This window comes from Micrasema longulum, unplaced genomic scaffold, assembly GCF_059751315.1.
Source record: "Micrasema longulum isolate JH-2025_06_02 unplaced genomic scaffold, ASM5975131v1 h1tg000331l, whole genome shotgun sequence".
In the NCBI taxonomy this organism is placed as follows: domain Eukaryota; kingdom Metazoa; phylum Arthropoda; class Insecta; order Trichoptera; family Brachycentridae; genus Micrasema; species Micrasema longulum.
In genome coordinates this window covers 68123-85634 of record NW_028277535.1, presented here as the reverse complement: position 1 = coordinate 85634, position 17512 = coordinate 68123, and the positions used below count along the sequence as shown (strand labels likewise).

Genomic DNA, 17512 nt, shown 5'->3' with positions numbered 1-17512 from the left:
AGTAATTACTTCTGTCAAATTTTATATTATTATTTATCCTTTTCCATTTTTTTATGTGATTTATTTCTTAGTTAAAATATTCCAGCACAAAGAACAAATATTTCAGCAGATTTATTGCTAAAATCATATCTATAGCTATATCTTCCATTCAACCAAAAAACAGACTAGTTAAAATTTGTCAAGAATTTGTACTAAAACACAAAATATATATCAGAAGATACCTATGAAAAAGCTTTGTTAATTATAGTATAGTTTTTTTTACACTTTTATTTATAATCTATTTTTACCAGCGAACGGGTTTCGTTGTGACCGAGATTGACGGATAATGTCGGTTACGACGAAACAAAGTCACCGGAAAAAACTTTAATTAAAAGTGAAGTAAAATTATAGATGTATTTTTATTAACATATTACAACAGAGATAAAGACCATTTAAGAAAATGTAATATAGAAGTCTAGGCATCTACAGGGCTTATGACCTCTGATCGCTGGCTTATGATCTCTGCTGTAATATTTATTTATTTATTTTGTTCATTAACGCCCAAAAGGCATTTACAAAAATTAAAATGAAATACATGCTAACATACTAAATAATAAACAGCATATACAGAAAAAAAATGTGAAATTAGTTAAAAAGGATATGATAAAAAGTTTTAAAAAGTAAAAAAAAAAACAATAATAACAATGGTATGCAAGAAAAAACAGTAAGCATAAAAACAAAAAATGCAAAGATATAAGCTTATGAAATAAATTCTGTAAGGCAAACAATAAATAAAGTGTTACGGTAAGCATGAAAGACATTTTTAAGTTAAATTAATAAACAAGCAAGCATATAATATCACGAAAAAATAAGAAATAAAAATATGTATCTATGAAATGCGTATTTGCCAATACTACAGTGCAATTTGATACAATAGTAAAAAATAAAAAACAAGTATAAGGTAATAAAAATAAACAAGTAAGTATTTTTATGTTAATATAAACAGCTCCCCAGGGAGTTGAATCCAGTCCTTGTCTACAAAAATTTGGACAAACTCAAAATATTGTTGATAAATTACCTGGTCCATGAAGAAGTATAGAAATTGAAAAAATAACATATTCAGGCGTTGCCTAGTATGGAGGTAAGTTAATTCAATTAGATGTATCTCACCCGCATAAATAAAGGTTTCAGCTCTTTAACTTCACAAACATCAACAGATGAAAGAATTGAAGGAGTATAGATGTTAAAATATAGGCAGAATGGTGAATGTTACACAGTGTGTAAAGTGGCCTTTTAAACCAGCCATTGACAGGTCATAAGCCCTGTAGATGCCTAGACTTCTATATTACCTTTTCTTAAATGTTCTTCATCTCTGTTGTAATATGTTAATATAAACAGCTTCCCAGGGAGTTGAATCCAGTCCTTGCCTACAAAAATTTGGACAAACTCAAAATATTGTTGTATTTTTATTATTATATTAAGATGCCGGGTCACCAAGAAATGTCACTAGAAAAACTCTACTCACTTCGTGCTTTTTTTTTCATACGAGGTATTGTATATTTTTTTAATGTACAAACAAAACAAACAAACAAACAAACAAACCATCACGCCGTTTCCCCGTAGGGGTAGGAAGAGAGGATAGAACGCTATACCACTCTATCTTGGCATACAAACCTCGCTTCCTCTACATTCATACATCTTCTCATGCACGCACGCTGATTATTCCTACTTTTGACTTGTCTATCTTCAAGTATTTGATGGACTTGATCGTGCCATTTATTTCTCGGTCTTCCTCGTTTTCTGCATCCATCAACATTTGCATCGTAGATCCTTGTAGCCGTTCTTTCCCTGTCCATTCGCTCTACATGTCCACACCAACGCCGCACCCCTTTCTTTATTCTGTCGATAATGCATGTCTCAGCCTTACACACTTCACGGATCTCGACATTTGTGCACCTATCATACATCGTACATACATTTTAAATGTATGTAGTAGTAAAACCTTTCCACGGATTTGTTTAACAGACGTATTTTTTTTATCATATATTTTTTTATTATAATCTACCCTCTAATGTTAGAGACGCCCCTTCTTTATTTACATTTAAGTCAACATTGAAATGTCACTTTCTAAATATTTAAATTGTTCCTTATCCTTCTTCTTTCCTTCCCATCCCCTCTCCTCTCTTCATAGTATAGTGTTTTTTTAAAAATATATTTTTATTTTGTTAATCTTTGTTTTTAATTTTAGAATAAAATTGTAAGATTCAATATGTCCATGTATTTATAATTTTCTCAAACTGAACCGTTTGGGTAGGTAGGAAGAAATTTCCTTAAGGCAATATGCCCGCCCTTATATGTATATAAAGTGTCAAATAATATATCTAGGGAACTTGTTCTGACTAATGAAAATAATAATAACGTAATAATTTTTATCATAGCATTTACTGATTTAAAATAAACTAAAAAAAAAACAAAACGATTTCAGAAGAAACAACTAAAAATATTTGTCGATTTTCTAGGCTTTTGTTATTCTTTAATATTGTGATTTATTTTTATTTTTATTGAATACATTTTTAATGACTTTGGTTGGATTCCTGGCAAACTTAATATGTAATATAGGTTTTAAATATGGTTTTCACTGCAGTATAAAATTGTCCTGGACTGCCATCTGCAGGTAAGATTGATCATTTTAACATCAGGTAACATATGATTAAGTTACTTTGAATTTGGGTAACCGATTCAGTGCTCTATGCACTATTGAGTAAGGAAAAGGAGATAATAATGATTCTTAAAATACCTTTTAATGAGGCAAGCGAATAACTTAATAATGTGGGCCAATCAGATACTTCTCAGCATTTGCTCATGTGGAGAGGAAACCACTTAAAACTCTTTCGGAGAAGCCGGCCTGTTGACAGTTGTCAACCGGCCTTCCGTTCCACTAGAAGAGTGTTCAGCATTTTGTTCCCTACTTTGGTTTATTTTAACACTTGCCTGCACTATATTGATCATGTATGATACTACCTCTCGTGTGAGTTCTTTATTACCTATCACCGATGGGATGTCGCAAAGATCTTCACCCTGGCTTCTGCATCGCGCCTCCAGCTGTTGTATTTGAAAGCTGAATAAAGGGCAATGCATCAACAGGTGAGGGACATCTTAAGGAGTTTCATCGTCGCATGGGCACATTAGAATATCTTATCTGATTCCAACGGTTTAGCTAAAATAATGTGATATAATAGCAGAAAAATCCTTTTTTTGAAATATAAACCTTGTATATTATAAGCAAGGTAAAAAATAATGCAATTCCCATATTTTTTTTTAAATAACTGAATAATTTGTTAATGTAAATGTTTATCTTATTTAATCGAAATATATGTTTTTTAAATAACGACAAATCAAAACAAAACTTCAAAATAATGTTTACTTGTATTTGGTTGAAATATGTATTTTTTCATTTTTCATTCTTCATTCATCATTTTTTTTTATTTACATTTACATTTCTCATTTTTTTAAATTATTAGTTTTTGTATTACATTCAATTTTAAATAGTAAAAATAATAATATGTCCTAACAGGGGTAATCCTTGACGAGAACACTAAACAATATTTTTTTTTTATTATTGTGTATTTGGGATTATGCATTGACAACATGCAGTAATAAATCAACAAAACTTTAAAACATAACAAATATTATTATTTTCTCTTTGTACACCTTCGGTAAAAAATAAAAAATTAACTATACATTCCTAGAATAGTTCAAAATTGGTATGCCCGAATGACACGATCCATTTTACTTCTGTCTACATTAACTATCCATTTTTTTATATTCTTTTTAAACATGTTCTTTTTACTAATTGTCCTAATGGAAAGTGGAATTTTTGTCTCAAAAGTTTTAATTGCAACAATTTTCTGCCACTAAATGTCTCATTTGTGACATGTTTCGTCTATGGTCAAGCTATGTGAGGTCACGAGTAACTTTTTACCGTAGCGAGACTCTACAAGACGCGTACGCAATATTTATAAATCAGATCAATTATCCTTGTACATTGATAAGGATTGAATTTAGTGCCTGTTCGAATCAAGGGCAGGATCTAATAGATTGGAATTAATAAGCAAGATAGGAAGGTTAAGGTGGACTGACTTTTAAGCCGCATCGATAAATTATATCGCTACTTTTAAAAGTTATTCTAATAGATAATTATGTGACAAGCTAATAATATGCATTCATTCTAGATTAAAATAATTTATTTCTTTTCTGTCACAGCGAAAACTTAATTCAAGGTTGATTTTACACTAATTTTTTTTAACGGTGAACTTTAAAACTACGCATAATTAATCTAACATTAAACATTATATTCAATGATGAATGACTTATTGGAATTAAAAAAATGTATATGATTTGCAAATGAGATCGAAGATGTCGTTAGGTGGGAGACGCAATGGAGAAGACATTGATATGCAAATGTAAGGAGAATGGAGCTATCCAGACTTCCTCAGATTTCATTGCTCAACCAGCTCCAAGGTAGATGACTCCCGGGCAGACCACTAAAAAGATGGATCAACAGCTGGAAACCTACCTCGCAGGAGGCTAATCCCTCTTGAAAAACAGGCTACAACGCCTACACTAAGAAAAAAAAGATTTGGATCATACAAGTTATATCCTATCTATAGTAATATCTGTGGTTATTTTTTTAACTACTGATATCAAAATGTTTTACATGTCATTTACTGTCTCAAAATACAAATATAAATAAATTTTAAAAACGTGTTTGTAGTGGTTTTCTTTTAATTATGAACTCACGTATGCATCAATGTAAGAGCGTAAAAATTACAAGCAATAGTAGTACATATTCATATAATGCAAAACGAATTGGTTAGCTATTGCCAACACATATTGATTGATTCTCCATAGGTATTATTAATTATTGATTTATGTAACTGTATTTTAAAAAGCAAGCACAATTGAATGCCACTGAGGGCCAAGAGCTATAAATATGGTGATAAATTATATGACATTAAGGGGATCAGAAATCCTATCATCCACCGCAGCTGATTTGGTCTCGGGAGCCATAGAAGATAGTTAACTGAATTATTTCTAAATAAAGCTGCAAAAAAAGATCCTTTGTACATTGCAATGACATCGCAATACAAACCAAAATATTTATGTACAGATAAATGAAAGAGGAAAAAATGTATATTCCCACCCCTCAGATCCCCTCAATACTTTATTTTTATTTTTTTAAATGTGGATACACAATTTGAAATTTACTGAATACTAAAATTTACTTGCCAATTACAATGTGCACCCAAGTATATATTTTTTTATGTTTAAAGAAAACAAGTTCAACAGTAAATTTAAAGATAATTCATAAAAACCATAAAAAGGAAAACCTTAACGAACTTCAGCCTTATGAGAAGTTGGATACAAATAATGTTTTCTTACGCCCGGTAAAAATTATAGCATTTAATTATTTTCAAAAAGTTTCTGTAAATGCACAAAAAAATATTTAAATAAATACGAAGTACGTCGTTCGCGACGTCACTTGTTCATATGAATCAACCAATGATAAGAGATTTACGGAAGATTTCCGGTTTGGTTACCGTCAACGGACCAATCGCCGGAACTAACCGAGAAGAAGCGGAAGAAAAGTTGAATAGTCATACGCGGAAAATTTCAGTAATACAAAATTTTAAAAAATCACCATCATTCCCTTTCCGCACCGAAAAGTGCATAGGGTACTGCATTCGTACACCAATCGCAGCCGTTTTAATCATTTTTGTTACATAAAGGTAAGATGATCAGTCTTACGGTTCAGGTACCAGTCCAGGGAGTATGAAATGTTCTAGTATAAAAACACCTTTTCAAATTAATTTTTCATCTTAACCATGTCGGGAATCGGACTCGTGGAATTGTCGGCCTCATGGCGTAATGGTCAGCGTATTTGCCTACCATTCAAGAGGTCTTGGGTTAGATTCCCGACATGGTTGATATCAAATATTGACTGAATGGGGTGTTTACACACTAGAATATTTTTTATAGTTCCTGGATTGGTACCTGAAGCGTAAGACTGAGCTTCTTACCTTCATGTAGCAAAATTGATCAAGATATGCTAATGATGATGACGTCGTCGAGAATCGAACCCAAGACCTTTTGTTTTGTAGGCAAACGCGCTAACCACTACACTACGGGGCCGAAAAATGATCATTGCGCTGAAAATACGATACATAAAATGAAAAAAAAGTGTAATAGTTATTAACAAATATATTTTTTTTATAAAACCATCCTAATTGCTAATACATATCACGATACATAGTTAAGAGAGACAAATTCTTAAACTGGCAACCTGAACATCCTACAGTGAAAAAGATCCACCTCTCTTGGTAGACTGTTTACAGACCAATCACCCCCACCCCACATGCATTATCAATGGCAAATTGGCAATAATACAATGTTAAAAAATATACGCGACTAATAACCCATGTATGAGGAAAATAAGCGTAATATATAACATTGTGAGGGTTGCATCTGTGTAGGTTTCGTTTTTGGTACCTCACCTGTATAAATTAAATTGTTTAAATATTTTTTATAGTTCCTGGATTGGTACCTGAAGCGTAAGACTGAGCTTCTTACCTTCATGTAGCAAAATTGATCAAGATATGCTAATGATGATGACGTCGTCGAGAATCGAACCCAAGACCTTTTGTTTTGTAGGCAAACGCGCTAACCACTACACTACGGGGCCGAAAAATGATCATTGCGCTGAAAATACGATACATAAAATGAAAAAAAAGTGTAATAGTTATTAACAAATATATTTTTTTTATAAAACCATCCTAATTGCTAATACATATCACGATACATAGTTAAGAGAGACAAATTCTTAAACTGGCAACCTGAACATCCTACAGTGAAAAAGATCCACCTCTCTTGGTAGACTGTTTACAGACCAATCACCCCCACCCCACATGCATTATCAATGGCAAATTGGCAATAATACAATGTTAAAAAATATACGCGACTAATAACCCATGTATGAGGAAAATAAGCGTAATATATAACATTGTGAGGGTTGCATCTGTGTAGGTTTCGTTTTTGGTACCTCACCTGTATAAATTAAATTGTTTAAATAAAAATAAAAAGTTCAATTTCTATTGTTCAGAATTAAGATCTCAAACTCCTTTGTGGTGTGAAGACGGACTGATGTTTGCTTTACTAACAAAACCCACTGGCAAATTTGAAATTAATTTCTTTACACATATGATATGCTCGTAGTGACCTTCGGATTTTAGATGTTAGTAATCTATAATTTAACAAGTAGGATCACGATTTCTGGTTTGAACGATAATGAAACAGCGATATTTGATTCCTTAAACAATATTAATGATTCGCCGACGATTTATTTGAGGATATTTGACGTAAATGATATTATCGATCATACATTGATTTAATATTTCGTTCAGTGTTCGGCATTTTAGCGACTTTTAAGTGAGTTTTTAGTTTGATTAATGGTTTTATGAATAAGAAGTTATTTATTACCTAACCTATACGATTCGACAGTGACCTTTTTTAATATTTCAATCGAATGGCTTTACTATGTTTTTTTATTTCCAAGTGAATAAAAGTTAGACCATAAATGTTGTTTATTAGACAATAAATTTAAAATATTACTAATTGTGTATTTTTTCTTACTATGTTTAGATATTGACGGCAAAAAGGCTTATGTGCGATAAGGTGAATTTTACGGAAGAGTGAATTAAAAATTATTAAAATGAAGAAGAAGCACAACTGGATAAATATTATTTATGTTTATTTTATTAAATATTGGTATAAAACCACCTACTAACTATTTATATCTACCGGTTTCGAAACAAACCCGTCTCTTTGTCAGGACAGTCACTACACCTACACCGTAGTTGTATAGTATTTATGAAAAAATACATTGATCACATACTTGAGTTATAAGCGGATGCAATCACCACCGCGTCATAACATGAATTGAAAAAAAGTTAATAATATTTAGTTGTATGATGGAAAATGTGTGGGGTGCGAGGTTTGGTAGGGGAGAGGCTTAGGAGGTTTAAAGTTACCAAATTGGTTAGTTTTAAATCAAAAAGTAGGCTATATAAAAAAGATATTTTGTTTTTTCTCATGGGAATATTATTTTTTAAACATTTTTTTATTCAACATTATGTCCCTTTTTTGTATTGGAATCTTAAATTTTAGCTCCTATAAAATGTCTGTAAGTGGTTCAATACTAGTATTTACTAACAAATTGTTTAGTGTGAAATAAATTTAAAAAATAATGGATGTATGACAAGTGCTATGTAAAACTATTATGGCTTCTTCTTCTATAGATATCTTGCCCATGTTCAGGAGTTAACTCCATCATGTACCATAAATTGCACCAATGCAATTGCGGCCTACATGTATCGGTCACGATCTTTTGCTAGCTGGGACAACTCTTACACACGTAGGGTACCAATTTTAAAATGAAGGTTTGTGTGTTCGAGGTGCTCAAAATGACTAATTTTTCGTAAAAATGCCTGTCTTATGTAAAATGTACGAAAAATATATATTTAAGAAGTGAATAACAGTACGTATGAATAAAATATTGAGATTTATTCATTAATTTGGGCATATTTTTCAGATGACGAGACTTTTTTCGACAGACGTTTTTTTTTCTAGAATGTAAAATTAAAAATCTTCACTATTCTCATTAATTATAGGTACACAAAGAACGTGCGTGAAATTCAAAAATGCCTATCTCAAAGCAGTTCCAGTCGATTGCCTGCCATAACCTTAAAATGCCTGCCAAATGTGGCGAATGCTTGTCATATGGTAACCGTACCCTCACAAAACCCGATCCGGTTGCGTATGCTACTTAGCCAAGAATGCTTTTTCCTACTCAGCAATCGTTTTATTTCTACTTTTCCCTCTATTATAGGTTGTAGAAATATGTACAGCTATGTGTGATTAATACTAATAATATATTTGAATATACGGCAATTAGAAAAAATAACTTGATCTTGAAAATCTGTTGATTTTACGCCGTACAAGAGGATTTTTTGATGTAAACGCCAAAATTTACTGATATCCATGGGCGTAGGTTCATATGGCGCAGCTTAAAATTCTGAAAAATGTGGTATATAAAATTGGATTTCGGCTTTAGTGGTGATTTACCGTGATTAGAGTTACTAAATATCAGGCGTTTACCGCATTTGACAGGCATTTTAAGGTCTAGACAGGCGTGCGGCTGGCGTTGTTCTGAAACATGCAGTTTTGATTCATATAAGATTTCCAAGTACCGGTAAGTTTTTGACATAATAGCAACTTCCTTCATTTTAAAATGGTAACCCTAACATCAGTGCCTGTTACAATCGATATGTACATATGGTCAATAACGAGTGACCGTGCACCTTGTAAAAATATTAATTAGTTTTATTAAAAGGTAAAATCCCTTAAAGTGATAATCTAATAGAGTCGCCCATATGGAGAAAAATCGTTTAACTGTGAAGTTAGCTACAAATTACAGTAATACAACGGGCAGTAGGTACTAGGGTTAAAAATTTCAAAGGTAAACTAAAACCGTTCATTACACGTTTGTTGTCAAACTTAAAACCAAACTAAAACGTAACAAAATATTTGGAACGCTTTTGTTCAATGTAAGATAGCGTAAGATGGCTTTTCTAGAGAAAATAAATTACATGAATAAATTAATGTGTAGTGTTAACCATTTTATTGTTTTAATAATTTAGAAATTTAGCGTACCTTGAATTCAAACATAGGAAACATTTTATATTTAATACGTGAATGAATTAAATACATTTGATTTTATTAATTATAATGTCAACCTAATGATATTAATATTGCACACTACATAGATATAATTTAATAAGATATAAAGTTAGGTAAATTGAGGGAAAGAATGGATGTCTAGGCATTTTAAGAGCTTACGTGCAGTCATTGGCTGGTATAATGTCCTTTGATTATAAAATCCAGAGGTTAATATGTGGACATACTAAAATATTGTGAATAAATTTTATGTTTATTGGCTACAATCTGTTAATTTCTTAACTATTTTTTTTATTATCGCAAATTTATACCAAAAACATAATGTTATAGTCGTTTCTGAAATGTAAGTATATTAGTTTATAGTTTTTAGAAAACACATTTAAGCAACAAGACATTGAAAATATTTCCAGTAAACCTCTTGAATGTGATTTTATTTATGACTTTCTGCTATTCGACATTGGATTTTATACAAATAACTCGGATTAAAAACCGTTTGGCTGTCTTCTAAATTCAAATATTTGGCATTGGAATCAAATTAGCACTAGACCATAAAAACAAGCAAATTACTTGGAAAATTTAAAACGCGTAAAAAATAAATAGAATTTTATATGGCGCTCTTAATAATAAAAACAAAAAATAAGTGAAATGTCTGGCGATATTTATTATAAAGATATAAGGGTATAAACCTACATTTATATTATTTTTATATAATACGACATATTATACTCATCAATTTTTTGTTCACAATTTATTTGTCGAATCGATTGCGAAATTTATTTATTTATTTATTTATTAAGGGACATTGTCCATGTATACAATTTATAAGGTTTAAATATTACAATAAAAGAGTAGTTTAAAACATTTAAAGAAAAAAGAAAGAAGCATTGACAAACATAAGGGACATCGAGACAAGATCTGGACTATTTATTTAGTGCTCGTTTAAATCGTTGTAAACTTAAACCAAAAAAGTCCAGATCCTGTCTTGAGTTAACAATACGACAAAGGCGGGTCATTGGAGAATTTAGGCCATAGTTTGTTCTATGCTGATCGATGAACAGTACTTCATTGTTTCTCAATCTACGAGTCGGAATATTGAATTTTACTTGTCCCAGTAATGATGGAACATTGATTATACCATTTAGTAAGCCGAACATATATATGGAGTCAATATTATTTCTACGTTTTTGTAGACTAGAAATATTTAACATTGACTCTATTTCAGCATAAGAATAATTATCTCTCTCTAGTCCAAGCATCCACGCTATTTTTCGAAGCAAGCGATGTTGGACTGATTCAATGTGATTTATGCGATTGGCATAGAATGGAGACCAGACCACTGAGGCATATTCAAGAAGAAATAAAATTCAACTCAAAATTCTCAACCAGAAAGGGCCATCAGTATTTTTTTTACAAACATGAGATGAACGATGTAGACTTGTTCAAAGGCTTAGCTCTCTGCTTTAAATAAAAGGAGAGTCTTATTGAGATTGATAATAAACAGCTTTTTATATTGTTGAGAAAACGCGGTCTTACTTTTCTTCATACAGACGTATTCCCATATTTCCTCCCTGAACTATGACACTAGAGCAGTGTTTTTTTTTTACAAACTATAGATATTTACTATTGGCGTGTCTCTATTATTTTTTTCTTTCGATAAATCATTTATTTTATGAGCTAGGTTTGTTGGTGTATAATAAGCGTGTTTATGTCAGGTTAGGTTTTTAAATATTGATTACCTGCAGTTATACTGAAAGGAAAAACCAAGGAAAAGCTTGAGTTATTCTCTCGAACCACGTGTGGAAGTGGAGAGTTTTGGGCGTAGTTCGCACACTGATTTTCTGTTGTTTTGTTTCAGTGGCACGACACGGGTCCGGGTGGCACGTAGCAACAGCGACTATAGAGTCTTCCTACAGAGCTTTTTCTACAGAGAAGATAGTGGCCAGGTTGGGAGCAAACATCGGCTTGGATCATGTTAACATTACACTTTTTGGTAAGTTTGATATAAATTTTAAAAGGTTTGTATTATCTCAATAGCAAAGAGTAAATTTTCAAAAGGGGAAATTAAAGTCTAAGGCTTTTATAAGGCTTCTCACAGTAGATACAATTTTTCTACGAATAGTCACCTGACAGCTCTACCACCTTGTATAATTAATATGCAAAATCTCATCTACAGCGTATTACAAAGTTGAAATAATTTTTCTACCACTTTCAAAAATAAATAAAACACATTTTTTATTAAAAAAACAGGTATTTGCGTTCCTGTGTTTTGTTTCGCAGTGCTGCAGAACCGCATTTTAATTCTCCAGACATTTTGGTGGTACATGAATTTTTTAACAGATTTTTTTAAGGCTAAATCTCACTCCTAAGTCTCAATTGAGAGGTTTGTCAGCTGGTGGTAATAAGCGTTTCACAGTTGGGCGTCTAACCAACCAACCGTGCCATGGCAATATTGTAAAATAATAATGACTGACCAAACAAGGTTTTCAACCAAAACCGAAGTCGAATTCCGGCTTCTGTTCTAGTTTCGGCAAAAAACGAAACCGAGACTTATGTTATATTATTACTTCTAAGGTTCAAAGTCACTTTAAAACGCCCAAAATTAGGCGGTTTTTATTGTTAAACCTTTCGCCATGAAATAAAGGGCATAAATTAAAAAGGATATTTGTATATTTTCAGCGTTTTTTGGTTCATTGTTATGTGTTATACATAAAACTATTTTTGACACTTGTGCAATGATATTTACACACATATCCACCCTCATTCCATTACAACACCCACTTACCCACCCTCTCACACATTTACACTTACACACACACAAACACACTAACATGTATTGTGCGAGTATTTCATGTTTTTTTTGTGGATATCTGTCATTGGTTTTATTCTCTGTATATTTTATTTGCTATATTTTTTTTACATGTATTACTGTTTATATCCCCAATCAATAAAATAAAATTTTAAAAAAGCAAGCAAGTAAAAAGTGATGGTATTTGAAAGGGGAGGTGAGGTTACTGATTGCATAATAAATGTAAACAACGAATGTCTCAAACAAGTAGAAGAATTTGTGCATGTGGGAGGCATGTTTTCAAGAGATGGAAGAGTAGAAAAAGATGTTCCAAGGATGCGGGCAACAAAATGAACGGCGCGCTAAGCACAGTAATTGCTAATAAAAATATGTCAATCGAAGCTAAACTGGCAGAGCACAACAGAGTTTTAGTTTTAATGTGGAAGTGAAACATGAAACTGGCAGAGGAAGGATGAAAGCCGAGTGAACGCGGTTGAAATGCGATCTCTTAGATGAATGTGTGGGAAATCAATGTATGACAGGGTTACGAATGATGAAAACGCGAGAGTGTAAATCTAAGTCAAATATACTTGTTAAGATTTTCTGAGATTGTTTTGTCATGTAGAACGAATGGACGACGAAAGAATGGTGAAACGAGTATATATGGTTAAAATAAACGGTAACTTGAGACGAGAACGACCAAGGAAGACGTGGCATGATCAGATAAAACCAAATTCTCAAGTCTTGTCATGTCAAAAGCAGTCAGAACCGAAGGACATGTATGACAAGATGTAGGAATGTAGAAGAAGCTAGGAATGTGTGACAGAATACGTGTGTGGCGGTCTATTCTCTCTGCCTACCCCTACGGGGAAAGGGCGTGATTGAAGTAGTAGTAGTAGTTACTATAAAGGAATTACAACAATATAAATATGAAAGATCTTATAACTAGCAACAAATCACAAAATCAGTCTAATTTTTATTTTTTATGTTAGACAATGTTACTGCAACAACTAATTAATTGAATGGACAACAATCCAATGTCTCTAATTGTGCTAATATTTTTTATTTTTATAGTTTTTTACGTTTATTAGGGAGGCTTCGTTTAAATAAAAAAAAACTTACAAAGGTCTGCTTGTTAAAAAAAAAAAAAATCCAAAACATCCCGTCCGCATGTTTCTTGCCAATTTTCGAAGTATTTGCCAATTTTTGTCCTAAACTGAAACCGCGGCTGAAACTCGTTTTATTGGCCGAAACTGGCCGAAACTGAAACTGAAACTTCGGCCGGTCTCTTGAAATACTGCCGAAATATCACAATACTACAAAATAAACAAACCATCACGCCGTTTTTCCGTAAGGCACTCACCCTTCTCTCAATATCTTTCTCAGTCATTGCACCCCTAGTAAACATACTTCCCAGATACACATATACCTCTACCTGTTTTAGTATAACGCCATTCACAGTTATTTCACATTTAGTCATACTTTTATTTGTCTTTCAAAAACCATCACATTCGATTTATCAACATTCATCGGCAAATCGTTTCCCTCGCATACATCAATACTATAGATTACCTATATCCACATTTACCGTAAAGGATTCGCTTCCAAGACGTGACTATTGGGGACAACTTGCAACATGAACCACGCTCCTTGCGGCAGCTTGCAAAACACATCGTGATGCATCTCCCTAGTGGAGATCCGCAAAAGTAACCATTACTGACAGAGGCACCGCTTAGAAATTGAGACACGTAATCTGTGGTCTAAATATAAACTGTTTTGAACATGTATAGCGGAATCTGCATGCGTGATGTCATCTTGACAAAACGTGGGGTGACTAAAATTATAATGTTATTAACAGGGGAAACGTGATTTGTGACCCACTTCCTCGGAAAAACCAAGCATTTAAATGGACATTTAAAACCTTCTCTTTTATCATATCAAAATGACAGTTTCAATTTTTGAATTTCAATTTATTTATTAGTACGTTTATGAACACCACAAAACATGTATTCAAGGTATACATAACACGAAAAAAAGTTATGTAATTGGAATGTGAAAAAACGGTAAAATAAAAATACCGAGTAATTAAAGTAAAATGAAGCTATCTTCTCTCACCTTTTTATCAGTAACATGAAAGATGTCGATATGTATGGATATACATTTTTTAAATTTATGGATCTTGTATCAAAAAATGTACGATTGGGGGTTTAATTATTACGAGCAGGCAACATATTTAATTTTTTATGTGCTTTTAATAATATGATGTTTTTTCCACAGTTATTAGATATTTTTTAATGCTTAAAATGGAGATACATTTATTTACCACTAAATTCATTTATCGTTCAACATCAAATGATGATGGGTGAACAGAAAAAAATCCTATGGATTTTTTATTCACTATTTTATGATTAATAAAAAAGTGTTATTTATTTAAATATTTATAAATTATAAAATGTTTTTGTAAGGATAGTACGAGTAAAGTTACTGTAGAGATTAAGTCGGTTATTGACAATGATAGGGAACGCACGCATGGAAAATGACCGGTATATTTATGATTTTAAATTTATTTTGCCATAAAATGGCCAAATTAAATTTAATAAATTATTGAAAAAGAATCATTCAACAGTACAGTACTTTACAATATCCCGTCTTTTGCTTGTGGTAAAACGATGTAACATCACCGCGCGCAATGGAATTATTTACCACAATCTTTTCAGAGTTTGAGAAAATTTAAGTGTTAAAAATGTTTTCTTTATTTATTTATTAATACACACGACACGCTGGGCCTTTTACCACACACAAACAAATATTTAATAGAATATAAACACTTCAATTTAATGTGAAAAAAAAACAATATTATACAACTCACAGCAGTTTCATATAAACAACGTGCTTAGATTATAAAAAATAGAATTTAAACAATGTGTGCATATAAATAAAATTAAAATAATAAGTAAAAAAAATTTTTTTTTTTCATAAGTATATAAAAAAAATATGTCTTTAAAAAAAGTAAACATGATAATAATTTAAAATTATGTTTACACACAATGAATAGTACCCATACAAAAGTAAATATAGAAAACACTATAATGTAACAAATGTAAACTACCGCTCACCATCTTTAAAATGAATTTATTTAAAACGAAACACTTTGTAATTTTTACCACATAAGAGTTTAATATATTATAACACAACTAGTTTCAGGTATTCTGAATTACCCATCATCAGGTGTAAATATAAACCAAACTAAAAGTTTTGTTTGGTTTAGTTAATATTTACTGAAAGTTTATAAATGCCAAAATAATAAATATTTTACATTTATTATTATTACAGCAATTTACAAGTTATTATTTATACAACAAATGTAATGAAGTAATAAAAGTAAATGTACATATTTTTTTATTTTTGCTGGTGGTTCATCTAAACTGCCTAACTAGGAATAGCTTTCCCATCCTAAGGCAGTAAATTATGTATTTTATAATAATATTAAAAAGTAATTACAGTTTTATCATTATGTGTGCTTTTTCAGTCATAAAAGTAAACAATGAAAATCCAGATAAAACATAAATAATACCAAAATCTCCATATCCTAAGTCCTAAGTCATTACTAGTAAAACAAGAAATCAGCTTACGTCCTTCTACATCGGACAACAATTTCTTTGACTCCCTCCGACCAATGCAGATTAAAAATGCAGTCAACACCTTCCTCAGCCTGGCAGTCCCACCACATTTACATGAATCTGGGATAAAGTTATATACCCTTTGGGCCTATATAATATAATAATATCTTTAAAATGATTTAAAAGAGTTGATTTGTGAAAACTATACTTTATGTTAAAAATATCAGCAACGTCGGAAAAGTTATTGCTAAGTACATGAATAGCATCATATGAGAATACTGTTCGCGAATGAGGAAGTTCAGTGGTTTTTTTCAATTTTATTATTTGTTAATAGACTGTTAAACTAAGTCAAAAAAATTTTTTTTCAATTTTTATATATCGTATTATCAGCGCTACGATTTTTTAAAGTTTTGTATTTCTGAAATAACTCCGCGTGTAACGTCAGAGGTTCATTTCCGCTTTTTCTCATTCAGTTCTTCCCATTGGTCCAGAAGCGACAAGCAGACCGGAAATCTTCCATAGCTCTAAATCATAGGTTGATTCACATGAACCAGTGACGTCATTCAAAGCAGTGCGTTTTTATTAAAATGTTTATTATTATTTTTTCCGTACATTTTCAGGAAACTTTGAGGTACAATTTACAGCTCTAATTTTTACTCCGCGCAAGAAAACATTTTTTGTATCCAATTTCCCGTAGGGCTGAAGTTCCTCATTGTTGCAACTAAACAAAGGTACTTCGTCCAGTTACTTTGAAATTAATGAGTGCTAATAGTTTTGGGCAGTGCCATGTAAAGTTAACAATCTTAAATAAATTCAGTAAATCTATCATCGTTCTTCTCTCAGTCAGTTTTAACAAGTTTGAAGTATTTATTAGAAAGTTATGGTTAGCTCATTAATGTTTGATATAATTTGTAAATAAATAAATAAAATCTGATAATTTAATGGGCGATTCCTTTATCCGAGTGCGATGCCGGATGTAGCGATATTTCCTCTAGAGAGATTATCATCAGGAACACGCTGGTTCCAAAGTCATCAACTTGAGAAACTGGATCGTTCTAGACAATGTACTTACATTAGTTACAGTATATTACCTGTAGTCGGGTATTTGTCAGGTATGCACTGTCAGCGTCCATTCTTTGGCCATGACGTGTCAAGCAATGTACGTACAGGAGTATTTCTTACTAAAACTCATAGAAAAGTAATACCTACAGTAAGGATGTAAATATGTACGAGTTTACAGTAACGATAAAATCGTAGTATATTTATTAAGACAGGAGTTTGTTGCGCCTTTTGGCCCGAAGATTTATTTATTTATTTTATTAGGTAAACAAACAGT

The 17512-nt window shown here is 31.7% G+C and overlaps 1 protein-coding gene across 2 annotated transcripts in view; it reads left to right on the top strand.

The window, feature by feature from the left end:
* The window catches only part of mol (dual oxidase maturation factor 1 mol), a 273695-nt gene that overhangs the window by 227525 nt on the left and 28658 nt on the right, over window positions 1–17512 (top strand). For both annotated transcript variants that reach the window (XM_088225100.1, XM_088225099.1), the window contains one exon: window positions 11627–11761. In XM_088225100.1, the coding sequence (XP_088081226.1) occupies window positions 11627–11761 (135 nt within the window). The remainder of the gene's footprint in view (window positions 1–11626; window positions 11762–17512) is intronic.